The sequence below is a fragment of the Agelaius tricolor genome, unplaced genomic scaffold (assembly GCF_023055355.1).
Source record: "Agelaius tricolor isolate 1412-34295 unplaced genomic scaffold, bAgeTri1.0.p SCAF_6, whole genome shotgun sequence".
Taxonomy (NCBI): Eukaryota; Metazoa; Chordata; class Aves; order Passeriformes; family Icteridae; genus Agelaius; species Agelaius tricolor.
The window spans coordinates 51,179,873-51,206,857 of NW_027269266.1; the positions used below are offsets into that span (position 1 = coordinate 51,179,873).

Here is a 26,985-nt window from a genome sequence, read left to right on the forward strand (position 1 = left end):
CCGGGCCGGGCCGGGGGGATGGCGGGGGAGGAGGAGGAGGAGGAGGAGGAGGAGGAAGGGGGGAGCGGGGGTGTCATGCCGAGAGCTCGCGTCGCAGCCCGGCAGGCCGCGGCCCGACCCGCACCCCGGGGCGCAGCCCGCCGCCGCTCCCCCAGGCAAGCGGCCCCGCTCCCCGCCGGGCCCGGGGCACCCGCGCCCCGGCAGCAGCCAGCCGCGTCCCGAACGGGCGGAGGGAAGGGGGGAACGAGAGAGGAGCCCTCTCCGCCGCTCAGAGGAAGGGGAGGGAATGGGGAAAGTTTAGCGGAGGGTGTTTGAATCGGGAGTTATCCCTAAAGAGCCTTTCCCCTGATCTGATCCAGAGGGCAGCGCTGGGAGGAGGGGGCGGCGACGACGAGCAGCCCTGCAACATCTGTAAAACTTGAAGGAGGCAGCGGAGAGGAGCGCGCGAGCCGGAGAAAAGCGAGAGGGACAACTTTTCCGACACGTGAGTACCTCGGCGCGATGTGTTTGTTCCCCTCCTTCGCTGGCTGCGCCGAGCCAAAACAATGCGGGGCGGTGGCGGGGCTGGAGGGGACGGGCAGCACGGGACGGGACGGAGGGGTTCCCCCTTCCCTACAAAAACTGTTTGGAACCAGGCGGTGGATTTGGGGATACTTTTTGGGTTTTTTTTCCTTTTGCTCCCTCTCTTCTTTTTCTTCTTTTTCTCCTCCCCCCCGTTCTTTTTGTTGAACCAAATCAGAAATGTCAGTCAGTGCGAGTGAGTCAGAAGGGATCAGATTACAAGATCACTGAAACTGATGTCGGACCCGCGCACACACACCCCCACACGGAGGCAGAGGCGCGGGCTGCTCCCCGCGGGAGGCGGGCAGGGATAAAATAACCACCACCAACACCCGCCGGCCCTCCTCTGCCGCCCCCGTCCCGCCTGTGTCCCGTCCCGTCCCCCTGCCCCGCGGGATGCCCGCCGGCCGCGGCGGGGGCCGGCCCCGCTAGCCGCGGCGGCGGGGGAGCGGAGCGGGGACGAGCCGGCGGCCCCGGCCCTCGCCCATGGGCAGCGCGGGGGCTCGGCGGCAGCGGCGGCAGGTACGTACCCACTTGGGCGAGAAGTTCTTTGTTCCCCGGCTCTACTCCGGGCCACTTTCTTGGCGTCTGCCAGCGCTCCGGCCCCGCTCCCGGCCCCCTTCCCGCTTCTCTAACTTGGAGGCGGGGGTCAGGGGGGACCGAGGTGTCTAACCCCCAAAATGGCTGTCACGGAGCGCGGGAGCCGAGGGCGCGGGGTGCGGGGCGAGGCGGGGGCAGTCCCCGCTCCGGGCCGGGCTCGGCCGGGCACGTCCCGCGGCAGAGCTGCCGATGTGCGGGCGACAGCTGCTGTTTTATTTCCACCCCCTTCTTTCTCCTCGCCCCTACTCCCCGAGCGACTCCCGGGGCTTTTCACGCCCGTGCGGCGGGAGGCCGGCACAAACTTCGCAGAGCGAAAGGCGAGAGGAGCGGGGGAGAATCCGCTGTCACATCTGGCGGGGCGGAGGGGCGCCCGGGGGTCATCGTTCGCTGCCGGCTTCTCCCGGCGAGGAAGGGGACGGTCGGGTCGCGGGAGGGGGGCGCGGGGGTGCCGGCCGTGTCTGCTCCGGGCAGAGCGGCGCTGGGCCCGCTCCGCGCCGCCGCTGGCACGGCGTCAGGCGGGGGAGCGGGGCGGCGGGACGGGCCCGGGCGGGCGGAGCGGGGCGGCTGCCCCGCGGGAGCTCCTCGGAGCCGCCCCGGGCCGGCACCGCGGCCCGGCCGTGCACCGCCCAACTTTGGAGGGTGGGAGCAGAGCGTGCCCGCCGGGGTTCCGATTGTCCCGTGAAGCCGGTGGGGTGTTGGCACAATTCCCGCGCCTTCGGACGGGCCCGCCGGCTCGCAGCTGCTAGCGCCCGCTCCCCAACCCGCGCACCACGTGAAGAGAAAAGGTAAAAGGAAACACACGCCCCTCGCTCCCCATCTCACTCCCCAATTTTGTTTTTAACCCTCTGGTGCGTAGTTTTTATCCGGTCCTGCGGGTACGGTGTCCGTGGCCTTCTGCCAGTTTGTATGTAGATATATTTATGTAAAACATTTTCTCCCAGCTCCTTGCCAGCTGTTCCACATTTTCCAGCTGCCACTTCAGTTTGAAATGATGGACTGTACGGATCTCAAAGAGCCTTTTAGTCAGAGGTACGGATAGCTGTCTGTTTGATACACAGTGTCACGTTTTAGAGGCTACTTCACTAAAGGAGCATTAAGTAGCAACCCACGGCAAAATGCTCCTCTTCGTCGCGCCCCTGCTACTTCCCGCTTCATTTCCAAGCCTCAATAAACATGATTTTTTAAGCTTCGGCGTGCAGACTTCGTTTCTTTTGTGTGCGTGCTACAGAAAAACTTGGAAGCTAAATTTTCCAGAGGCCTTGAGACATGTGGCTGATTAAACCAACAAACATTTTTAGGAGGGCACGGTTGCCTCTCTGTCTCTCTGTGCTATAGGTATCTGTTTTGAAATCGTTTAAATCACTGGAATAGTGAGAAATCACTATGTTTTGCTGTGTTCTAAAATTGTTTTTGGTGTGGTGTTCAACGAGATTATGGATTGAAATGTACCAGAACTGGCCTTAAGTAGTTTGAATATTTGTGCAATTGCATTGTAATTTGGGAGGGTGCCTCACTGATTGATTCCTATAATTATTTCATTTAGGTCCTTTATTAAAAATTGATAATGATCTGACAGTTTCTTAATTATATATGTCATGATTATTTTGAAGGAAGACAAATGCAGCGTTTTAAAAGTATTGTAACATTAAAATGTAAAAATTGCCATCTTCACAGCACTGTATTTCAGTTCGTGGAAATATATATTAAAAGTAATGGTGAATGAGTTTAGCAATGTAAACTGTAGGCAGCCTCTTGAGAGTTTGTTTATATAAGGAAGGTTTGGGTATAACTAGCTAGTATGTAAATACTTTCAGTTTTGTGTATAGCCCAATTCTAAAAGCATAAATAATAGTAACTATGAGAGCAGGCTATTTTAAGGACGGGGGAATTATTTCTTTAAAAGCAGGATTATTTAATTTGAATGAGTAGGAAGAATGAGTAAGAAAAGGACTCTCTCAGTGTATGTGTATTCTTTTAAGCAGCAGTGGAAGCAAAACCGTGGCTTAAGGTGCCAAAATGAATGCACTCTTGCATTCTGGTAACAGCATATGGTTTTCAGCAGGATATGATGTTTTCCAAAGCTTTTCTGTAGAAGTACTGCAAAACAAAGACATCACCTGCATTTTCCTGCGTAAGTGGAGTAACATTTTTTGGCTTGAGAAGGTGTGCAGTGGCCAAGAAAGAGTCATTACTGCTATACGTAATCATCAGTTGTGAAAGATTGTTCGTTTTCAAACACAAAAACAGTTTGTAGCTAAGAAATTAAAGTATCAATGGCTAGAAATGATTTTTTTTTTTTTCTGAATAGTGTTGGAAAAACCAAAATACTCAAGTTTGGAGACGTCATTATAATTTGTTCATCTTGCAGATTACTCGAATTTTTAACAAGATTAATGTATGCACTGATATTGACCCATGAAAGTTTCAGTTACACTTCCTGCCTCGTTTTGGGGAAAGCTATTCAATTACCTGCACTCCTGTAGTGTGTTTGAATTCTAGTCTGCATATTAGAGGAAGGAATGGCATATTTTTTTTGTTGCAGAGTGTTAGTGAAAAGTTAGTCATCTTTGCCTGATAAATAAGGAATTTGAGGGCTATTAAAGCAGGGTTTATTTCAAGTTATGGAAGGAGGCATTTAAATGATCAGTGTTGCATGTGTTCCACTATATGGAGACAGAAATGTACAAAGAAAAAGCAAACTTGAAGGAAAAGTGAATCAACGAGTCATGAAATCCTCAGGAAAACCTTAGTAATGGAATGTTAATGCTTTTAGTCTATAGTAGATTACCTTAAAAGTCAGGCTTTTCTTCTTTATGCAATTGTTGTAAATCCCTAGTTAAAGAATACTTTGAAGAAAGCTTTAGTTTTTCTGGCACTCATATTCTGTAGTAATTCTGGTTGTTTTGGAATATTCAAGATATTTTCTGCCAACTTGCTGTTAGGCAATTAAAATGCTAAAATGGATACAGAGGAAGCTTTTTATTCAACAAAAGGTTCAGCTGTAATAATGATTTCAAGTTGTCTTTTAACCACAGGTTTTATAGACATCCTCCCTTTAGACTCTGTCATTTTTATAAGGGAATTGATTTGTTATACTTTAAAATCAAATAAAATGAGACAGAATAAACAAAAATAGGCCATGGGTGCTGCTGCAAACTTTTCAAGTTCTTTCAGTGCATTTTTCATCTTCACTTTTATTTGATAGGTCTGTGAAATAGAGCTGTAGACTGGCAGACTTTAAATGAAATTTCACACTTTGATGATTTTTTTTAAACTTTGATATATTGACAGCAAAAGGAGCTGCAAAGCTTTTATATAACTTGAGCAGTAACGCCAAGCAGCAGTCAAACGTCTCTATGCATTTGTGTTTAACTGCAGAAGAAAAACATGTCCATGGGCAGTAGAGGGTTCTTATCAACTCCCTAATCCCAGATCCCAGCAAACCTTGAGGGCATGCCTCAGATCTTGCTGAAATCATTGTAGACTCTCACAGTTTGCAGATTAAATATGCTATGTGTTCCTGGCTCCAACAACAGTTTTATGAGCTCACTAAGCTTCCTGTTTTAAGATCCTTTTCTGAAGTTTTTAGGAGCTGCTAAGGGCGATGCTGTCTATGGCAAGTGGTACTTGTTAATTTAGGGACACTTTAGGTATTTCATTCTGTCTGTAAAAAGAGCCAAAATTGCTGTTTTCAAATTAGAAGTCGAGTTGCGCCGAAAAAAAGGAACTCCTTTAAAAAGGGATTCTGTTGTTTTAATGTGTTTGTCAGTACACAAGGTGACAAAGTTTATAAGAGGCTTGATTTGGTTTATGGGGCTCTTTAAAACGAGACTTTTTCAGTTGTAATTCTAAGCACAATGCAGCTTTTAGTACATAATTTCTGAGCCTCTTTTAACCAATTGTGCTTGTAGCAGCTCATTAAACATACCTTTGAAGTTCTTGTTCTCCTTTACGTCTCAAAGAAGGGAAAATATATTCTGCCAAGAATGAATTTCAGTGAATCAGGTGGTTAACCCTAGGATTTGTTGACCCTTCTGATCGTATGGTTTCCCCCTCACATTCAGAGTCTGGTCTTTTCTAGGTGCCAAATAGTTAAAACTCTTATATTTTATTCACTGTAATCATGTTTATGTATTCGGTGTAATAGTTTTAATTAAAAAGGAAAATACTTATTGTCCAACAACATGTGTCATATTATTCCCGAGAGAACTTGAGCCAATTTTGTGCTTAAAGGTTATTCAGTGAATGAAATTTTGAAAGCCCATTTGTCAAGGTACGGCAGGGTTTCTGTTAGTTTTCAACCCCCAAATTCATTGTCCGCATGGCCCAGTCATTAGTCAGCAGTGTATTAGTGCTGCCTTCAGGCAATGCTGCCCAGCACTTCTTCACACCATTATAGCTCTAAAAGTGTACTCTGCCGACTGCTAGAATTACTGCTCTGATTTCCGCTTGGCTGGGTTTGAGGTAAGTCCCCTCCCTACCTTCCAGCTCACTCTAATCCCTGCTTTCTTTTAAGGCTGCTTTCTTCAGAGATTTAGGGGAAAACTTTCTTAAAGATTGTGCTGGCATCATACTGTGGTTTTGTTGTGGTATACTCTGTAGATGTAAATTGTACCTGCCTTACCTTGAAAGTGTATTAAATTGGCTGCTGATCTGAAGAGTTGGTTTCTCTCTCTTTAGGAACAAAATAAGAAATGAGACAATACACTGATTTTAAAAACCCCTGCAAGGTTATTTAGATTACAACAAGGGACAAAGAAATTGGGATAGAATGTGTTTGTCTCTAAATAGTTGCTGGCTGTCAAAACTGATAATATCAGAATCCACTACAAGGAGATCTGATTGAATAATTTTCCTAGCTGAAGTTGCCACTTAAATGTCAAGTTATTTTTTACACTGATCATTAAAATGATTAGGCCTTAAAATATTTTTTTTAAATTTTTATTGATACTCAGAACGTTGTTGTATTTTTTTGGTACCTGACATTTACTTCAGGGTAAAGTACCCAATAGACCTTTTTTTTGGTGGTTTAGAGCTGAACTTTCCCCAGTAGTGTTTGCTGCTTTGTATGAGACTTTGTTTTCTTTGCATACAAATCTGTTAGTGTCAAGAAAATCAACTGCGTGTAAAGAATACATCATCCAGCTGCCCAGAGAATGAAGCCTTCATTAGATAAGATATATGAATACCTGAAACTGAAGAGTCAGAAACACAGATCAAGTTAGTGTCAGTTCAGTACGCTGTTCTGAGCCGTGTATATTAAAATGAAATCCTAGCACTACTGATTCTTTACTGTCAGGATGTAGTTGGTGGGGTTTTGCTTGGCTCTTCAATTTACTATTTCTAGGAAAATAATACAACTATATAATTCTGTGATTACACTGTTTTAACAAGGATAGTGGATTGTGAAGTGGACTGTGCATTTGTAATGCAGCAATTCAGAGTGGTGCCGTTGCATTTTGTCAAGTTGCAAAAACATGAAGGAATCATGGTGCAGTTTTCCTGCTGTTATGAGACAGGTGTAAACCTAAAGTAAACTTTAAAAGCTGAAGATAAAGTTTTATAAAGTACCTTTCACACTTGAAGTTCTTCCTGGATATATGGAGATTTCCTCACTCTTTTACATGTTAAAACATCTGTGTTGGGTTAGAACATGAAATCCTGGATGAAGGCATCCCTTAACCTGAGAGTGTGCTGAGGACATAAACAGGATTCCAGGAATGGGACTGGGATCAAAACATGGCACTTTCAAAAAACATTCTACTTGATTCCTTTGATCTTGTTTTAAAATGCTAATTGTAAAATATGGAATACAGTCTTTTCTACTTTCATTTGCATATCATAAGTTGGGAACAGAAGGCACATCTTTGCAATAGATGTACATTAAATACATTCTTCCTTGAGCTCAGTTCCTGTATAGATTGACATTGATATATAGATCTAGTTTTGTTTCTAAGGAATCTTTCATCTGTTGGAATTGATGAGATAAAACAAAAAGTGTGAAGAAAGTGGTCATTTCACTGGAATGTTGAGTTCCAGTACTTGAAATTAGAGTATTTCTGCATTTTTCTGTTAAAGTTGTAGTGACTACTTACTTGACTGTGGTGCAAAGCACATCCATTACAAATGTTTGTAATTTGCTTTACCAAACTAAGAAGGCAAAGACAAGAAGGCAAAGAAAAAAACAGCCTGTATTGTCACCATAAGTATCCTAGGAACAGTATCAGCAGAGAAAGTCATAGAGTTATGTTATCCACACAGCAAATCTTGCTGTTGTCTCCCTCCCTGTTCTCTAAGAATATGCCTGGCCTTTCAGATCTTGAGCATATGAATGAAGCAAAATTCCAGGTTGCATAAAACAAATGTGTTTCCAAAGGAAGTCACTGCACTGTTACTTAAGTTTGTTTTGGATTTAGTGCTGCTGAATTCCTGAAGAAAGACGGGCAAAAACAGAGTTTGGGCTTGGTAGGGAAGTTTGAAGTGTCGCCCCTCATTGTAACCTATTGCTACAAACAGTACAGTCCACAGGAGATTTTTTTCCTTCTCCCTGTGCTAATTCTTTTACAGCTAATCTTTCTTTGACATAATTATTAGAGCCTTTTCTGCTGCAGAATTTGAAGCACAAGAATAAGTAGGATTGCAAAACAAGCAGTACCACAGCTTATTCTGAATTTCTGAGGAATATTAGGTAGTTTAATTAGAAGGAGTTCTGATCCTCCATGGTAAGTGCATTACTAGTTTTAGACACACCCTGCTCCCCAAATATATTGAAATATTTGGAGATTTGAAAGATATGTAGCACTTTCTATTTTGCAAGAAATAAACTTTATTCTTTCCATTGTATTTAGACAGTTTGTAAGAGAGTCAAAAAAGGAATAAAGGAAACCCAAGACCATATGATTAAAATAACAAATGCCTAAAAGCAGAGTTAATGACCTGATTTGTTTTGTTTTTGTTGTGGGGTTTGTTAGTTTATTTTTCTTAAAGTTTAGTTCCTTATTGTAAAGACTCTCAGACAGTGAATTGATTATAAAATTTTACCTCAGAGGATATATCATATCTGAATTGTAAAACCACTAAGTCTGGGCTCTGTCTCCCTCAGCTTTGTGTTGCATGTTCCCGATCAGCAGCTTCTGTGAGAGATAGACTAGTTGGAGATGGACAGTTCGACCTGAATTCTTCAGTTGTTATCCAAGTTAAGTTCTGTTTGCTGAGTGTGAAAATGAATCATCTCTTTCCTGGCAGAAATCTGTTTTCTTTAGATACAGAGTTTAATCTGTTGAAGTAATAGTTTTAATTGGGGTTATACTTATCAGCTTTTTAAATCCAAGAAACAAAAGTAGATGTAATCTACTTGTAAGGCTGTGTGGTTGATGTGTATTTAAAGCAACTGAGCTGGTGCCTCAGTAGAAAGTGCCACTTATTGATACTATTGTATGTGTATGTTAAAATAATTTCAGAACTTTTAGGTAGCTGAGTTTATCTGTAGCTGAAATACATAAGCAAATATAATACCCCTGGAGCTGAGAGACTCTTACAATCAATCAGTAGTTCAGTGTACAGCATAGAATATTTTCTCACTTAGGATCTTAATCACAGGGATGCTAATAGCACTGGTTTGCCTAGCTGATTGCCTATGTGTTTGTGATCCTCTGTTATTGATGCCACAAGCTATTTAACCTATCAGGAGCAGATCAGATCGTCATTAACCAGGCTTTAGGTCTACTTGTTTTTCATTCTTTATGGGGGGAAAAAAATCAAAGGGAAGGAACAAGGAAAAGACAGCAGAGAGTAATGAATTTGGAAAGATTGTATTAATAAATGTTGTATCTCTTAACTTACGATATTTTTCATTCTGTCGAGCAATTATTTTTCTTTCTTTCTTTCTTTCTTTCTTTCTTTCTTTCTTTCTTTCTTTCTTTCTTTCTTTCTTTCTTTCTTTTTCTTTCTTTCTTTTCTATCACTAGTGCGTTTATAGATCATGCATGTAACTGAAATGGAGATAGGTATTGTGAAATAGAACATACCTCCCCCCCCAGCTGATTGTTTGTTGTGGTTTTATAATATGGATATAAGACTCTTTGTGCTGTTTATATTAGTCTTACTGTGAGTAGTTGTCTCAACAGGGAGGAACCTAAATAAAGTTTACCCTGGAGTAGTTAATGAAGGTTGCAGAATTCTGGTTTAGCTTACAAGGAATTAGGAAAGGATAAAACTATTCTAAAAATATACAGGTTAGTTTCTATAGCTATTACAAAAGTGGTGAGATATAGCAAGAGGTTAATGTTACATTTGGGAGATATTTCTTAAAATGTCTGAGTGCTTGAACATTTTTCATCAGGTTCTGTCAGTGGTAACTTTGTCAGTGCAGCTTTGCCAGCAGGTTTGATGGAAAGCAATACTGAAATCTAGGTGGGTTTTGGAAGTTAAATGTACCTGAATCAAGCCTGTATAAATCAGTGTGAAATAGCTCCCGTAAAACAGCTTAAGCTTGTCTCATGTAAATTTTGCATTTGAATGTAGCTGAACAAGATGCATTTTTTTATCCTTAAATAATCCCAAGGAACAGTGCAACCCTTGTTGATAAAATTGATAAGGGGTCCTTTATGGTTGAGAGAGACTGTAATTTCCTGATTGTTCTTCATGCCTCCCCTTGTGTTTTTCACTTTCATACAGTTGTGCTGTTCAAGATGTATTGTATCCCCAAAGACTGCTTCCAGTAGTGTGGATCAAAGTAGTACCTATGAACACCCTAACTACCCAGAGTCATTTCTGAAAAATTAAACATGCTATGTTTGCTTGCACGCTGATTGGGGCACTCTGGTTGCTGATAGCAATCAGTATGAACTTCCCTACTGCTGATGTAATGATGATGAATGCTGTGACACTGCTATTTCAGACAGCTCTTCTCAGCGGATGCAAACCACTTGTTAATGAATTGAATACAACTATAGCAGCATCAAGTAAAACAGGGAAAGGTTTTATTTGTTTCTTTTTTATTTTTTTAATTCAACGTGTTAAAAGATACCCCTCAAAAAATTAAAATAAAGCAAAGAAAGGCAGAAGGTTTAAGTTCGCAAGAAACATAAACCAGTCTTAACATGAAAATTGAGAATTTTAAATGCTTACACTTCAGCACTTTGACCAAAGCAAGCAATCTTGTTGAAGTCAGTGAGCCTATTACTAGCAATAAATATCTGCATGGTCTGGTCTTTAAAATTAATGTATGCAGTATAAATAAAATGATTTGAAAAGTAGTTCAGAGAAGAGAAGTGATACAGAATGAAGATTTCTTGGAAAATTGAAATGTCTGTTCAGAAAGAATCAAGTTTCTTGTTCTTCCAAGCACAGGGCTGCTCCACCGGTTTTGGTTAGTTTGGACTGTGAGTAAATGAACAAAGAGATGTGAGTTTTTTTCCTCCCCAGTATATGAATATGATCATTTTTACTACTATAAAGGACAGTTTTATAACCAACATACATAAGAACCAGAAATTACATAATATTAAGTTACTTGAAAGAATTGTTTTGTTCGAAATAAGTTTCCAACATATTGTGATTTATTGACACTCCTTTTAAAAGAGACAGTTTTCCTCATTTAACTAGTTCATTCCAGCAGCATGTTCCTAAAGTTCCTCCAGTATAATATGCAATTGGGGAAGGCTTGCATTTATATTTTAAAAAGAGGAGACACACCTGCAGGCAGGTTACTGTTTTGAGAGGGATTAGGTTTAAAATGGGGATCTGGAATTAATTGCGGAGTGGGTTCAGGCTTCAGGGAAATGACAAAAGGTTCAAGCATGGTTGAATGGGAAAAAGCCACAAATGTTTGCTTTTGGGAAGGAATGTTTATCCCTCTATTTACCTAAGGAAGTTCAGGTTTTTGCCCATATACTGTTATAGCATTTTCTTGCCTTTCATATGCACATGGAAATGCTGGATAGCCAATGAAACTCACTCTCAGGTTTTTTGAAAGTGGGACTCCTTGCTGCATATAGATACAGATTGTCTCAGGCCTGGAGGCTGGAACAGGAAAGTCACTGACCCACACGCTGGAGAGAGAGACACACATACACCCTAATAAAAACCACTTTGTGTTTTAGTGTGGAGACGATGTCAGGCTGTCTGATTTTTAGATGAAAGGGGTTAACAAACAGTGGAAAGAAATCTTTACATAACCTTGGACTTCTTTTTTGGTGAACTGCAGCTGCCATATTTTGGAATAGTTTCTCAGAGAAAATAAAAATTAGCCAAATTTAAGGAGAATGATTTTAGAAGATGTGTCTCTGGCTTGTATTTTCATCTTAGTCTTAAGGAAGTCTTCAGGAAAAAAAAAAGATTTTTGGGGCACCACAATGATCTCCCGATGCCTGCTTCCCTGAGGGGTATGCTTGGCAAAACATAACAAGCCACATCCCTCTAATTATTAGTCCTGCCATCTCTTCTGGCCTTCCATGCCTTCCCAACCATGCGCACCACCGTTGATGCACCACTGGGGCTTTGCTGGAGAGGCAGGAATTCTTGCAGGTGTCTGTGCCTGCACATGTGTGTGCGTGTGCAGGTTGGGAGCAGAGGAAAGAAGGCACAGGAGGAAAGGCCTGCAGCACTGGGGCCATTGGCTCGTGGTACAGGGTGCAGCGCTGAGTAAGAAAGTTTACTCTTGTGGTGTTCCCTCTTTCATTCTGACATGAATAAAAGCAGCCTTCTGAATGTAAACTGAGTGAACATGAACCAGAACAGATGAACCAAGAGCAGATGTTCATATTAGTTCTTGGCCAGTTCTGCAATTTTCTGTCCAAAAATTTAAGTGCTGCTTTAGGCCTCTGTTCTGTACTGCAGTCCACACCAGGTAGCATAAAACAGAGAAGTGATAGAGACTGATGAGGAATGTGGAATTCTGTCTGCTATTCTTTCTTCCAGTAAAGAAGATGACCCCAAAGCGCCAGAAAAATCTCATTGGCAGGCTGTTGGGGAAAGAAATAAAGTAGCCAAGAGAATGGATGATGTCAGTCTGACCAGCCACATTTTGCTCTTGAATTGCAGATTCCCCAAAGATGCTTTTTATGAGATTAAGGACATGGTAACTCCTTAAAGTACCTGCATTACCTTCCTTTTCTGTGAAGTGGTAGGATCGGTTTGTAATGGAGGTATTGCTGTGATGGAGAGGGGAAGGAGGTGGAGATAAGCGAAGGCTCCTTGCACATACCTGCATAGACATCTGTGTGGCAGGAGGCAGTGGAACCACTTTAGATACCTGTCATAATTTTTGTGATCTCTTCCCAAATGTTTCATGCCACTCTGCTGGCCTTGTGGAGTCAGAGTATGTGGCTTCTTCCTTTCTAGTTGAATAGGGAGTATAATTGCTTCCTTTCATGATTTTAAGTCAAAATCAACATGCTTGTGAACCAAGAACCAAACAAAAAGAGGGATGAGTTCTGCAGCTTTACCTTGTAAGTTTTCAAAGTCATACTCATTGGTGTAAGTGAAGATGCTGCCTCAATAGCAGTCTTGGCCCTTAGAAGGCAATGGAAGAAAAATAACCACAACTGAAGATGTATAGCATTTTAGTTTCTTCAGAGATGCATAGAAGATAATTAGTTTGAAAGAATGTTAAATAACTCAAAGGTGGTTAGTCAGAAGATAGGAGGGTACATTGAGGGACTCACTCATGCAGTAGTTGGAAGCTGTGTAGAGGCAGATTTAGGTATTTATGTGGCCAGGGCTGTATAGAGAAAACAAACATCTTTCTCTCAGTATGGGGTGAGCAACTTGGCAGCAGTGTCAGCCTTCCCTCTCTCTACTAATGCAAGAGACTAAAAAGCTAGATATTTTAGCTAAATGACTAAACTGGGGATGCCCTTGCATGAGGTGTGCAAAGGGAAAGAGGAAGAAGTGATATGAAAAGTTTGGAAAGGTGCTGTTTACAAAGCTCACGTGAGATCTCTCTTCAAGGTGCCTTGTGCATTGCTGGGTAGAAGTCAGGGCTGTTGAAAGTTGAGTATTGCTAGACATCTCCTACTCTCTGCTTGAAGACACCTGACATTACCCTTAGTGTTTTGGTAGGAAGTTGTTTCACAGATCACAATAATATTTATAGCACTTTCACAGATAGATCTTGAGAGTAGTCTTACAAATCCTCTTCTGTGGCAGGCAGAGCTTTGTTATTCCTCTTTTTAGCAAGCAAGAAACTGAAGGGAAGAAAAATGCCTTGTGAAAGCTTAGACAGTAGGTCAGTGGCAGAGAGACTGCGGTATCTAGCACAGTTCCTTGGCTGTGCTGCCTGGCTAAATAATGATTCATTTAGTGATTGGGCTCTGCTTTGATCCCTACTGTATAACAATGAGGCTTTGGAGTGTTTTATTGTACTATTAAAAAGAACTCCTACTAGGAAGGTGGGAAGGGGAAGGTTTATTAGACAGCTGTGTTTGTGATGAATTGGCTTTGTAGCCTTTTTTTTTTTTTTGATTTGGTGTTGTTTCTTCCTTTTTTTTTTTTTTTGACTGTCAGAATTTGGGAAACAGGTTGCTAATATATTTACACTTCATTATACTTTGTGGCTTTTTGAAGCCTTTTGAAAATTTTATTTAAATTATGTCCTAGAAGAGTGTGACTTCCTTCCATTTTAGACCCATTTGACTACCAAGCAGTGTTGCCCAGAGCAGAAAACTAATTATTATTTTTGTTGTTGCATAGATTCATATTCAAACTACAAAAGTACCAAGCTATTTGGTTCTAAGCATGGTGTGTGCTGAATATTGATGATTTGCATAAAGCTAACTTGGACAGACAGGTGTGCATCAAGTTAAGCTGCAGACTGGTTCTTAATGTTTGCATCCTTCACAGCCTAAGATCCCTGCAGTCTTGGGGCCTGGTGTGCCTGCACTGCTGCACAAGCAGAGATACCCTTTTGCAAGTGTTTGGGCTTCTCGTATTTCCATCAGGAATGTAAAATATCTGAGAAGAGGGAGAAATTATTTGTGGGGTATTAAATGAATGTATCACTGGAGATGACACTGAGAACATCCAGGAAAGGCAAAATAACCAGATACACACACACCTCTACAGAGCTTTCTATTTCCAGCGTTTTCATGCAAAAGAAAGTGATCTCATTATCTGCCACCAGCAATAATGTTTGTCTTCCCCTGTGGTTTTTGGGGTGTTTTGCCAATACAATTTTGTTTAACTTAGATTTCTGAACAAACAAAGTGAGAGATGTTTACATGAGTAACAAGGTGTAGAGATAGACAGGATAATTCCTGAGGCAGTGTGTTCCAACACCCTGGATGTTGAAATTTAAATATTTGGCTTCTAGAGTCAACATGAAGGTCTGTCTTGATTTTCTTGATTTTTTTTTCTTTTTTGCCTTCTTCCAAAATGCTCTGGGCACAAGAGAAAAATACTGTCCTTTTTTCCCTTTGGATCCATTAAAACCCCACAAAATTGAAAAAAATGGACCTACCTATGCTGTTTGAACAGCATAGTGGTTTGTGATGCTGATTCTCTTTAAAGGCAAACATGCCTAAGTTTTGGTGTTAGTATTTCTTTAAATTCCTTAGGAATTCATGCATGCAAACATGATTTGATGAGCTTACAGAACTGTGAACTGCTAATTCAGTTGTGCTCCAGGCTCTTCTTCAGGTGAGAGGGGTGAGAAGACTTGGGCTAAGCTTTCAAACAGTCTTTAGAGTTTATGACTCTTGTTTCATTCAGGTATTAGTGCAAGGAGAGCTGAAGTAATGAGAAGTCATCATGGAGGCGCAGTCCCATAGCTCTGCCACAACTGAGAAGAAAAAAGTGGAGAATTCCATCGTGAAATGCTCCAGTCGAACAGATGTCAGTGAGAAAGCTGTTGCCTCCAGCACAACTTCCAATGGTGAGTAACAGCAGGGATTTACTAGCAGCCAAACCTACAGTAATTTTATGTTCTCTGCATTCCTTGTGAATTGAGCATTTGCACCTGGATCAGTGTTTGTTCTACAGAAAGGCTAAAGAAAACGAACAGAGGAGGGGTGGTGGTGTGGAAAGTGGTAGGATACAATAAGGCCTGTTTTGGCATCAGGCATAGTCTCTTTCTTCCAGATGTTCTAATTTGAGATGTAAATGTGCTAAGTTATTTATTATAGGAAGTTCCTGGTTTTGGCGTTTTGGAAATTGTCTTGATTAGCCTGGCAGGGCCTGCAAGTGCTTTGCATTTGGCCATTGAAATCTCTTAACGCTAGTTAGGTAATTAGTTATTACTATAGAGACAGAAGTAGGTCTGTCAAAATTAATGGCAAAGAGTTTTTTTTTTTCTTTCTTTTACAAATAAACTTCCTTCTCAGAAAGGGCTGTCCCACCCAACCAAAGCCCCTTAATGCCCAGAACAAAACATCAAGCTAAGTGTGTATTCTCCGGTGGATTAATTTCAAAGTTCTGAATGTACAGCTTGTAGATTTGCAAAACTGGAGTAGTTTGCCCAATTCTCCCCAGAGAGTATATCTCAGTTGACAATTTTACATATTCCCTGCCTCTCAGAAGAGTGAGCCAACCCAGCCCTAGACATTTTCATTGGTGTAAGAGGACTGAGCATATTGGTTCCTACTAATGCAAAACTCCTGTTGCATTAGAAAAGAAAATTGCTTGAAATGGTGTGGGCAGACCTATGGATTTTGGATAGTTGTGGAGTAACTGCTAAAACTGCTATTTTTTTACAAATCGGTCTAGTTATGGTGAGAAGTAGAAAATGCCTTTCTATATATTTTGTGGTCCTGGTGTATTTCTGGCAAAACATTTTCAGTTCACACTTTCTGTTTCCATCATGCTCACTTATCTGGGCTTGTGGTCCTCCAGGTCAGGTTCTCACTTTGATATCTTGAGTAGAGTGTTTCTGCTTTCTCAAAGAAACAGGTTATGTCCCACTAGACTACAGGAGAAAATACATGAATCCTATAGCCATACTAGAGGGGAATGTCCATAGGTCATTAAAAATTAGATGGCACATGTCCCAGTATCCTCCTGTGTGACTGGACTTCAGATTCAAAGCAGACTCAACACCTGCTGACCTACTAGATGGAGTTGATCCCCATGAGAGTATAAAAACCCTTGAGTTGCAATGGGAAAGGTTGCATCAGTTTTCTAAGGCATATGAAATTAGATCCTCAGCTGGTGTAAGTCAGCACAGATCTGTTGCTGTCAATAGAATTACAGTGGTTCACATTAACTGAAGAGGCCTCCATTGTATTTTTTTTAATCGATAATAGGATTTTCCACATTTGCCCAACTTTTCAAGCAGATGCAGTTAAACACATATGCATATTCTTTGATGTGTCAGGGGTTTGTACTCAAACATTCATCTCTGACTGTTTGGGCTAGCTTGAATGTTTTTGGTAAACATTTAGATTTAGAGGGCTAAAATGGAGGCCTTCAAGATGTTTTTGCCTAATTCTGACACTAATATACCGTTGTCAAGTACTTTTCTTTCTTTAATGGTAGTTTTAGTTCTTAACTACATGCTTCACCTATGGGGAGTGTTACTGCATAGCAGGGTCATCAAACTCCTAAGAGTTGGAAAGACTTCAAGTCTAATGAATGACTGTGTCACTGAATTATCTCCTACTAATGGAAGGAGATGCTAATGTAGTACACATCCTGGGGCCCGAGGCTTCCTTTTCTTAAGTCAATGACAGTTAACTTTGTTTTCAGTGGGTAAGTGTTGGCATTGTTAGTCTTTGTATTTAAGGAAGTCACCAGGATCTCCAAGGTCTGGGTTTCTAATCTACCTGCATGCATAACAGAGACACAACGGCTTTCCAGAGATGCAGAGCTGGCCTTCAAAGGGATAAAATATTCGATTCTTTCTTTGATATGAAAAATTTCCTCTTAGTCTAAGGACTTCGTGGAGCATGTACCAAAACAAATACTAATACTAAAACTTTAGGGACTTAAATGTAAGTTTTACTCTTGCAGTGTTTTAAAAGTTTTGCTTCTTGCAGATGTGATTGTCATGATAATGAATTTTGGTTACAGGGACAATTTGCATGAAAGCTGGAGCTTTCATCGCATTTGCATCTTTTGTTCTTTAATGCTGGAATGAGTATTACTACAGGAACATCATCAGTTGCTATAAGACACCACTCCTACAAAACATGCAGCTTTTATTGATTCAGTGCCTCTTTTTTTTTTGCAAAGGGCTGTGGTAATGTTAAATGTTGTGATTTGCATTTGAATGCTCTGTTAAACAAGGTAAGGTACCCTTAAAAATAACAAAAGGACAGAATGATCCCTGCTATTCTTCTCAGAAGACTGATGTCATTGCAGAGCACCATCTGCCTATCATACCAATGTCACCTCATAATCATGTCTAATATCAGTGCTTCTATACTTCTGGACAACTCATGAATTGACAAAGTTTGCACGGTAAAGTTTTATTGATACCGGTCTGAGGAGTGATGTACAGACAAGTGTTTTCTCAGTATCTCTGCTCTCTTCTGAAGGTCTCAGAACTTGGATCATAAACAGATGGAAAGCTGCTAGTTATAGCTTTTATGCAAAGTATACAGTCGTGAAGAAACAAAGAAAATGCCATTATTTCAGCAGCTCCCAGAAATAAGTGACACACCCAGGAGCAGGATCTATGTTAATATGGCTATTGAGTGTGGAAAAACTTGAATCATATGTTGTGCAGACTGTGTTGAAGAGCCTGGTGTAAATCTAGATGCAAGGGAAAGATAGTGGAAAAGGTGACCTGGAAGGGGAGCTCATTGTTCAGTGGTAACCTGAACAATGCAGTAGAAGTTCTGAGGGCCACACTAAGGGTGTCCTTTGGAAGGTACCAGCTGCTCTGTAGTCTCAAGCAGGGAGCAGGCATGGGCCACAGTTTACAAGTTAGCCACTTCTGCTGAGTTCCTGTCATTACTTAATGTCATAAAGATTTCTGCTGCACTCACCTGACTACAAGCACTGTATTGCCAAGATGCTTGCAATGTGTTAGATACGGACCTGCCAGCATTTCCATTATAAACCTCTAAATTTCAGGATTTATAGCTAAGCCATTAAAATTTGCTCCAGGACAAATTTGCTCCAGGACAAATACATGTACTGGAGCAAATTAAAACTTCTTTTAAAATACATGTGATCAAAAATTAAAAAAAAATCATAATTTGTAATGACTACAATGTAAAAGGAAATGTAATAAGAAAAATTCCCAGTGGAACCACTCTTACTTTGTTTTAAATTCATTTCTGCAAGCTTTTGGTTTTTTACTTCTTTGTGTTTCATTTTGTGTGTCTCAAGCAAACTGTGTGCAGTTTTACTAGGATTGTTCTTTTTCATACTTTGTTTGATTGCTATATTTACTGCTAGACTAATATCCATGGGTACAAAAACTGCTAAAGAAAACTGCTAATGGAGATGTTAATTCACAAAAGGCTGTATGAATGAAAAAGTTTGTGCTAGTGCATAAAGTAAGCTTAGTTTTGTGTTTGGTGGGATTTGATAACCTCAGGCTAATCTGCTTTGGCAAGGTAATAACAACAACAAATAAATCATGTTTATGTCATGGCTGTGCCACTCATATTACACTGGAGTAGAGGCCAGTGCCCTGGACCACCTGGCTAACGGGGCTGTGTTGTTGGGTCTTGTCTTATATGCACATTTGTGCCACTTCTCTGGAAACAAAGCACTCTTCTCCTTACCATGTCATAGCATGGATCTAGGTCGTTCTGAAGGTTTCTGCATGCACACTCAGGTTTCTATCAAGTTATGCAAAGAATGGCTTTCTTAAGGGTGGTATCCATTGATAAACTCATTGCCATTAGTTCTGTGCTCCCATTGGAGAGCATTTGTCTGGTGTTGCAGTTCACAAAACCTGCCTTGCTAGACCCTGGTGGATCATCCTGTAGTTTCAAGTAATTCCAGGGTTAGAAAGAAATCATCAGGTGAATGCTGGAAATGTTGCAGGAGTCTGCCCAGTGCCTTGTCTTGCTGCATTGTGATGAATGCCTGTGTGAAGGCTTGTTCTCGACTGCTCCACCCCCATGCTGCTCTTGGCCCCTGTGCCTCGCAGCCTGACGGACGAGCTGTCTGAGACCATGGCACACCAAGTCCATATGTCAGGCTGAGTGCTGCAGTGCTGGAGCAGAAAACTGCCTGCTGCCATGCCCTGCCTGTGCAGCTGTGCTGCTTGCACTGGTGCAGTGCCCTCCTGCTGCCCTGGCACCAGGAGTTGCCAGCCTTCCCGAGCATTGCAGTAAAGTCATGAACTCCAGTCTGGTGAACTTAAGCAAATGACTTGCTTTAGCCACGGGACTAGTTCTGTTTGCCCTAATAATGTGGGTATTTGCATGCTTACAATTAGGCAGTAGCTTTAGTGCAGGCTGGCTGCTTTGTCTCTGCGTTCTGTTTTGCAGGTGAATTGGATTTTTTCTTAGGGTGCTTCCTTAAAGGCATTGTTTAAAAAAACCCATACTAACTTCACATAGCCCACAGCTCAATGCCGCTTGTTTTTTTCACTTAATCTGTACCATAGATATAATTAATTTTTTTGCCTGTATTTCAGAAAAGTAGAGGGAATTTCTGTAAGGACTGAACTGATACTTGTACAAGGCAAGACTGCACTTCACAGTATTGCTTGGAGAACATTAGGAAATTGTGATGCTGTATTCAAACCTGATTTATTTACTGTTTGGCTTGTGAATTTTGTTGGTGACTTGAATGCTTTCCTCTTTTGGACATTTTGGCTCAAAACTGATGTTTTTAATGTTTCATTAAAACAATGCAGTTATTGTATAGGAGCTCTTTCAGTGTCTGACAACCAAGCACTTATTTTCAGTTTGATATGTTTTGTCTAGTTTTTGACCCATGAGCTTGTTCCAGTGTAATCTGATATTTCTTATTAACCTATTACTCTGCCTTAAAAAAAAGCTAATTATAAACATATGTAGGTTGTGGACTTGACTACCTTTATCAGAATCAGATAGCTATTGAGAACATACTTTAAAGTGATAGAAAGCAGAAATTATTATCTTAATGATGATGTAACTTAAAACCAAGCTTGATAGATGAATAAATGAGAGGAAGTTCATGTGTCCACTTTGATTCTTTCAGAAGAAGAGCCAGCTTCATCTAGGTCTCTTTTTTTTTCCTTCTTCATAGTACTTTCAGGGTTGATTGAAGGAAGTATTCAGCAGTCTGCAACCCCATAAGAATCACATTTCCTGTTTAAACTTTCAGTTGGTTGCTTGTCCTGCTGCTTGCTTTCAAGCCTCACCATAAAATAGGTGTTAATCATAATACCCATTCTTGGCCCCCTTGTTGGACTCATGTGCTCAGGGTCCTGTTGAGAGGTCAGGGTTCAAAAGAGGTTGTTAGGTATCAAGAAACATTGCCTGTACTATTTTAGTGACTTGTAAATTGAGCCCTGAATTGATTATATGAGACCTGATTCTACAAAGTCATTAGGAGATGCCATCCTCTTCCCCTGAAATCAAAGGGGATGGAGGGGCCCCCTTCACTTTCATTTTCAGGTCAAGGAGGAAGCAACATCCTATAGTTTTAGATGCTGGAAATGATAACTTCTGTGTACATATTTTTCTGACAAATTTCTTTTTCAGCAAGACAAATACTGCAAGTAATCCCTATCTACAAGTGGTGTAGAGCAGCATGAAAGTTAAGGGTAGACTGGCCACATGTGGTAGCCCAGAAAAATAAGGGCTAAGACCTGAACTTGTAAGATTTTTTTGCACTCTTCTGTTCTAATATTTGCGGCCAGGTCGTAAGAGGATAAACTTAAAAGAAGGTACTTTTCCTAGGGGAGAATAGGCTACCCTGATGCTTGGAAGTATTGGAAATGAAAGTACTGGAGGTTGTAATTAAATGGGGACCGCATGTCTTGGTGTATTGTAATCTGGTGTGAGTAGCTGATTAAATACACGTTCTTTTGGAGTAATGTACCCATGGTCCTTTATGCTTACTAATAAAATTTCAGTCATCAAGTTATGGCTTATTGTAGACTGTAATAACTCATTCTGCCTGATACTATTTTCTAGTGTTGTTCCTCAGTGAGCCAGCTGTACACTTACCCCACTCTAAACCCAGTGATCTGCAAGTGCAATACAGTATTGCTTCATTAATTCTGCTGAGATTTCCCTCGTTTTTTCCCCCCCTTCTCTCCCCTCCCTGCAGTGGTTAATAGCATAAGGGATATTAAATGTCAATCCTCCTGTATCCCTTTGCAAGTTCCAGAAAGAGATGATTGAGTGGCTTATCCCTGCAATCACTGTAATCAGTAAGTAATGACTTAACATCCTGCTGGATAACATGAGGTGGAATCAGGAGAAAACATTAGTTAGCAGCAGAAGCTTGCCACCTGTTCAGGGTGGAGGTTAAATTTAGGAAATTTTACACTGGGGATTTTTTTTCCTGAAAAACAACAACAAAAAAAGACTCAACCCTAAAACACCCAAGCAGCCATATTAAAATTGTACCTGGGTTTTGACACAGAAGTAATAATAATAAAAAGGGTTTAAACTGTGTCTCTGCAGTATGGTGGTGGTACCATGCTCTGTATCTTGTGCTTTGCAGGAGTCTAGTGTCCGTCAGAATTCAAAAAATTCAGCCATTACAGCCCACAGTACTGGTGAGGAGGAAGCAACCAAGAGGTTTGATTTTTTTTAAAAATAAGGCTGCTGGCAGCTGAAACTTCAGTGATTCTGTTAGCCTTCCAAAAAAGGCTAACTTGCTGCCACGAAGTGCTGGTTTCAGAAGATACCCTAAAAGTAAAGACGTTGCAGTTCTGTGCCAGCCTGTGTCACCAAAGTGGGGAGGCTGTGTCGTAACAGCACTGCTGCTCCAAGTGATGGCATCTTTCTTCCAGCTGCTGGAAATGGGTGTCAACACAAATGGGTGCCAGACTGCTTGGAAGGATTGAAAGGGGCACTTTAAGGCAAAAAGCTTGTGGATCCTGGGTCCCAAAAAAGAGAAGTGAAGGAGATATGCAGAGCAGATGATCTTCTTAAAGTAAATAAAAAAGAATTTTTTAAAATCCTTCTAATTGACTTAAAGCTAGGCAACCCTTCTGGCAGGCGCTGTGTTCGGCTTTATGATCTGAACTGTGTAAATTAAAGCAATTGAAGTGATTAAATTACTTAACAGGTTTTCAAATGGCATTCATCTTTTCTAGTTGTTTTCTATTTCATATCTGTCTTCAGTTAAAAGGAAATAATCAGGAATCAGTGTTGCATTTGATTATATCCCTGCTCTGTATGTTTCTATTTACTTCCACCCCTTTCTTTTTTTTTCTTCTTTTGTAGAAGAATCAAAACTTCGGTTTCTGCTTACATAGAAATTATTACTAAATAATATGCCAATAAGTGGGAGAAATGAGCTAAGGGTATAGTCTGTGATTATGTAAAGAAAGTGCCATATTAAAACTACATTTTCTGTTTTCTTTCCAAGCCATATCTCATTATTTTGGGGTGAGAGTGGAAGGGGAGGGAGAAGCATTCTTTTGACATCCCAACTAAAAGGGAATGAGATGGATTTTTAGTGCTGTATTATTATCTTATTTCCCATTAAAAGTGTTTGCCTTTGATGTATACTGCAAATGGTCACAATTTAATTTGTAGATTCTATTTTTGCTCATAAGGCTGGCAAGTCAGAAAAAAGATTTGCTTGTAAACGTGATCTGGACCTACTGATGAATGCATACTTCAAGTTTGCAGAGGCACTTTGAAAAAGAGAAGCATACAGGAAATACTGGGTTTTCTGCAGATCATTTGAAAATTTGGCTTATAAGACATTATAAGTGTCAGATTATCAAAAAGCAGGTCCTCATCTTGTGCCTTCAGTCAACTGGAGTCTTGCTATACAGGAGCACATTCTTTGCACATGCCAGCCACTTAAAATATGCTGTTTTCCATTCATTTAGTATGACTTCTCATGCATGTTCCACATGCAGCCAAGTGGAAACTTGAGTCCCACAAATGCAATAGCTTGAAAATGCACACAGATGTCCCAAACTAGGGGGATTATTTTGTTCTGTTAAATAGAACAGGTTTATACTGATGCAGTTTTTCCTAAGATGGGATGATAAATTGCTGAAACTGAAGTTAGTATTGTAGACCATGCGTTCTCTCTGTGCCCCCGTCCTGTACTTGTTTTTCTCATCTTTTCCAGTGTAGGGGTTCATACATAACAACAAAGGGTTTTATGTGTGGAAAAGTTCCTTCTGGGCCTGACCAGCAGTGTTTTCCCCTCCTCCTGGTCTCTCACTTTTCTGTCCTTCTTTCTCTCCTTTTTCTTCTCTCTCCTTTTTCTTCTCTCTCTTTTCTTTTCTTTTCTTTCCTTTCCTTTTTTTTTTTCCCCCTTTCTTTTAGTTTTCAGAAAGTTGAGTTCCATCCCAATTATTAAATCTTCGGAGACCATTCCCACATGGTTCTGTAAATGGTAGCTTCATCCTGAGTTCTTTCATCTCTTTTCCTGCTCTCCTGGCTTGACAGTTGAAAAGGTCTGACTGTGCCACACAATGGTTTGATTGGTTTCTCTAGGGGAGGCTTTACCCTGCCTCATCATTCGCCAGGCAGGTGGACCAGAAAGTCTCTTGATTCTTTTGTTGCCTCTCAAAGTCCGAGGTCTTTGACTGAATAAATCCTCCGTCATGGGATAATTTGCTAAAAGGAGACTGAAAGATGTGAGAGAAAAGCCTCACTACTTGGGTGCTGAATTAATGAAATAACTGGGCCTTGGAGTTTGCAATTGAAAAATCACCAGGAATGCAATGGGTGGAGACAGGCTTCAGAATGCAAGCCCGTTAGTTCCCTGTAATAAACTATGAGAGCTTTAAATGATATTACTAAATACGTCGGCTCGCCTGGCTGCCTCCGGTTATTTGCATTTGCAGCCCTGTTCATTTGGCGGGGGAAGCCCGAGCAGAATAAAAGCCGTTTTGGTACAGCGCCTGGTTAGTCATTAGATTATTACGAGGGGCTGGAAAGAATTCCATATGACAGAACTAGGGTTGAGTTAACACAGGACGAAAAGTAATTTACAGATAGGCTGTCCTCAGCCATCTTCGTAGGCCCTGATAAGGTTTCATTTCAGAATGGATAGGCGACATTTCCACTTACGGGCCCATTCTGCGACACCTGTGATAACAGCTTCTGGATCCTAATTGAAATTGGTTTCAAAATGGATTTTCACTTTTCTCTGTCTGTGGAAAATATTGAATGGACTCAGAGCTGCCACAGAGTATCCCAGACCTTGGAAAATGGAGCAAGAAGCCAGGATCATCTTTCATAACTGTGTCGATGATATGACAGTTTTGTTATCTGTCTTATTAATGAAATCATTGATCACCTGATGAGGGAGATAATAAACTACATTTTTGCTGCAGTTCAGGAAGCTCAATTAGATTTTTAAAAATACAGATGGGGAAAAAAACAAACAAAAACAATGAAGTGAGTGTTTTCAGGTCTATTTTCAACTTTGCTTTTCTTGAAGAATTTTTACATGGAAGAAATCTCTTGAGACTGTAAAATGTTGACTGCACCTTGAGGTTATTGAAAGTAAAACAAATATGATGCTCATGTTAAGATGTACTTTTTTTGTTGTTGTTGTTTTTAACAAACTGCACTAAGTAAATAACACTTAAGTCCTAGTAAGTGCCATGGAAACTCAGATGAAAGGAGAAACAATGGAGCTCAATTTTAGCTGAAGTGGGATTAGTGATACAAACTCTCTGAATGCCCTGATGTGGACAAAGGCTGGTGCTAAATTTATTGAATGCTTGCGGTGATGCTGGTTCTCCTGAAAGTTATTTCTTCTTTAAAAATGGATGTCAACCTTTATTTCTTAATATCTGCTCAGATATTCTGGGAAAATAAGGTTGGTTTTTTTTTCCTTTCCTTTTTTATTTTTTCTTTTACTTTTTTTTTTTTTTTAATCAATGGACTTGAGGAGATTTTAAAATGCAAGCAAATGTAATAAACTGCCTGCTCAGGAGAAAATGTATGTGCAGGCTTCAAAAATAAAATCTGAAAGGATTTTGTGATGTGTTGTTTCTGTGGCTGTTTTCTAATTATTGGGGAAAGAGATAAATCTGTTGTTTGTGCTTGGTTGCTCTGGAATGTACGCTGTATTCCTTGAGGAAGGTGGGAAGGGATAGTTTTTCTGAAGAGGGATGCCAGTGACTTCTCATATTTCACTGTGAATTGTATCCTAGGTGTTTCTTCAGTCCCTCCACTGGTGTGGGTCAACCTATACCCCTTTTTAAGCTTGAAAGGGGAGCTCTGATCAAAGGCTTGAATGATGTCACTGATCTCTGGTGATTGATTAGGAACAGAAGTTCTGGAGCATTTTGCATGTCTGCCTTTACCTTATCGCTTCAAATCCATTAGTGCCTACCCATTAGGGTAGTTTTCAGTCAGGAGAAAAAGAACCTGTGCATGTATGTATATACACACATATATGTGTCTCACAGGTAAATGCGTATATAGAGAAAAGGAAGAGGAAAATATACAAGCTCTGTAGTCAGAGATATATTTTCCTTTAATATAAAAGAAAACAGTTTTTATTGGTCTGCATTGACACAGGGACTATTTATTAATTGCTAAACTCCTGGGTGTAATTCTTGTCTGTTCTTCTGCCGCTTCTCTCACAGATTTAAATCCATATCGGTCTCTCTCATATTGGGTTTTTGGCTGCTTTACTTTCATTTGCTGTAGTTTACCCAGAGAGGAATCATGGCCCTGCTTGTTACTTGTTTTCTGTGCCTGGGGTGCACATTAAGATCCACTGTGCATGTCAATGCCTTAGAGTTATTTTTTAATTAAAGATTGAAAAATAAATATTTTAAGTCCTCAGTTTTTGGGGTTTTTTTTCAGAAGGTCAGAGCTAGCTGAAATGTATGTTAAGCTGCTGAGAGAAAAGATCTTTCATTTGTAAAAGAGTAGCAGTCCTCTGACTCTCAGTGGTGTGGGAGGCTGGACAATGGGGTTTACTTGTCTGCAGAAGAGGGGTGTGCATGAGCAAGCAGTACAGGACTTGAATCTGACTTCACTGTGGTATAGATGAGGAGGATGGGGTGGTGCGAAGCTGGAGTCCTTTCCTAAATATCCTGCTTCTAACGGTGTATTGTGATTTGAATGAGGACTTAAAAACTCCACACAGACTTTAAGAAGTTGGAGTTAATTCATTATTCTGTTAAATGCAAGTTTTCAGTATGTAGAGTTATTAAAAAATGTTAGTGTTATTTCTCTGTATCTCTTTTCCCCTTTCTTTTTAGTAGGCTGGCGTTCCCTCTCTCTCTCTCTCGCTCTCTCTCTCTCTCTCTCTCAAATCTCCTTCGCTCTCTCTTTTGCTGTTGTGCATTTCACACCAGGAGATGACAAGTCTTGTGATTGCAGCAGAGGCAATTGAAAGAAAATAAAAAGAGAGTTCTTTTTCTCTGGTGCTGGCCCATGAACATACCGTAAAAATTGGATTAGACACACCTAGACTTGGGATTGATTGCATCTTGAATGGGAAATTAGAACATCTGAAAAATTCCTTTTTGGATAGAACAGAAGCACAAGAAGGAAAAGTTGGATGGAAACCAGAGAAGAACTGTAAATCACTATTGAAGTTACTTCCTATGGTTTACCATTGGCTGTCAAAGAAAATTGCCTCAGGCTTGTTTATAGCTAATTCCCTCTACAGAAAACTTCAATTTGTGGACTGGCCTCTGAACGGGATTGATAACTCTGTTTATAGACCAGGATGGGTATCTAAAGATAACAGATAATGCAAATGAGCCTTTTTTTGATAAGCCAGGGAAGCAATTATGGATACAACTTGGTTGATGGATTTCAG

General features: G+C 40.8%; 1 protein-coding gene and 1 long non-coding RNA gene across 5 annotated transcripts in view; one reads left to right on the forward strand and one right to left on the reverse strand.

Annotated features, from left to right (window-relative positions):
• Nucleotides 1-26,985, reverse strand: part of LOC139591291 (uncharacterized) — a 258,419-nt gene that overhangs the window by 48,253 nt on the left and 183,181 nt on the right. The window lies entirely within an intron of this gene.
• Nucleotides 59-26,985, forward strand: part of GLI3 (GLI family zinc finger 3) — a 206,433-nt gene continuing 179,506 nt past the window's right edge. For 2 of the 4 annotated variants that reach the window (XM_071429792.1, XM_071429795.1), the window contains exons 1-3: nucleotides 59-155; nucleotides 360-484; nucleotides 14,872-15,034. In XM_071429792.1, coding sequence (XP_071285893.1) covers nucleotides 14,911-15,034 — 124 coding nt within the window. In that variant the 5' untranslated portion in view covers nucleotides 59-155; nucleotides 360-484; nucleotides 14,872-14,910. Of the gene's footprint in view, nucleotides 156-359; nucleotides 485-545; nucleotides 1,084-14,863; nucleotides 15,035-26,985 lie in introns of those variants that run through there. The other 2 variants (XM_071429793.1, XM_071429794.1) reach the window with 2 other exon arrangements.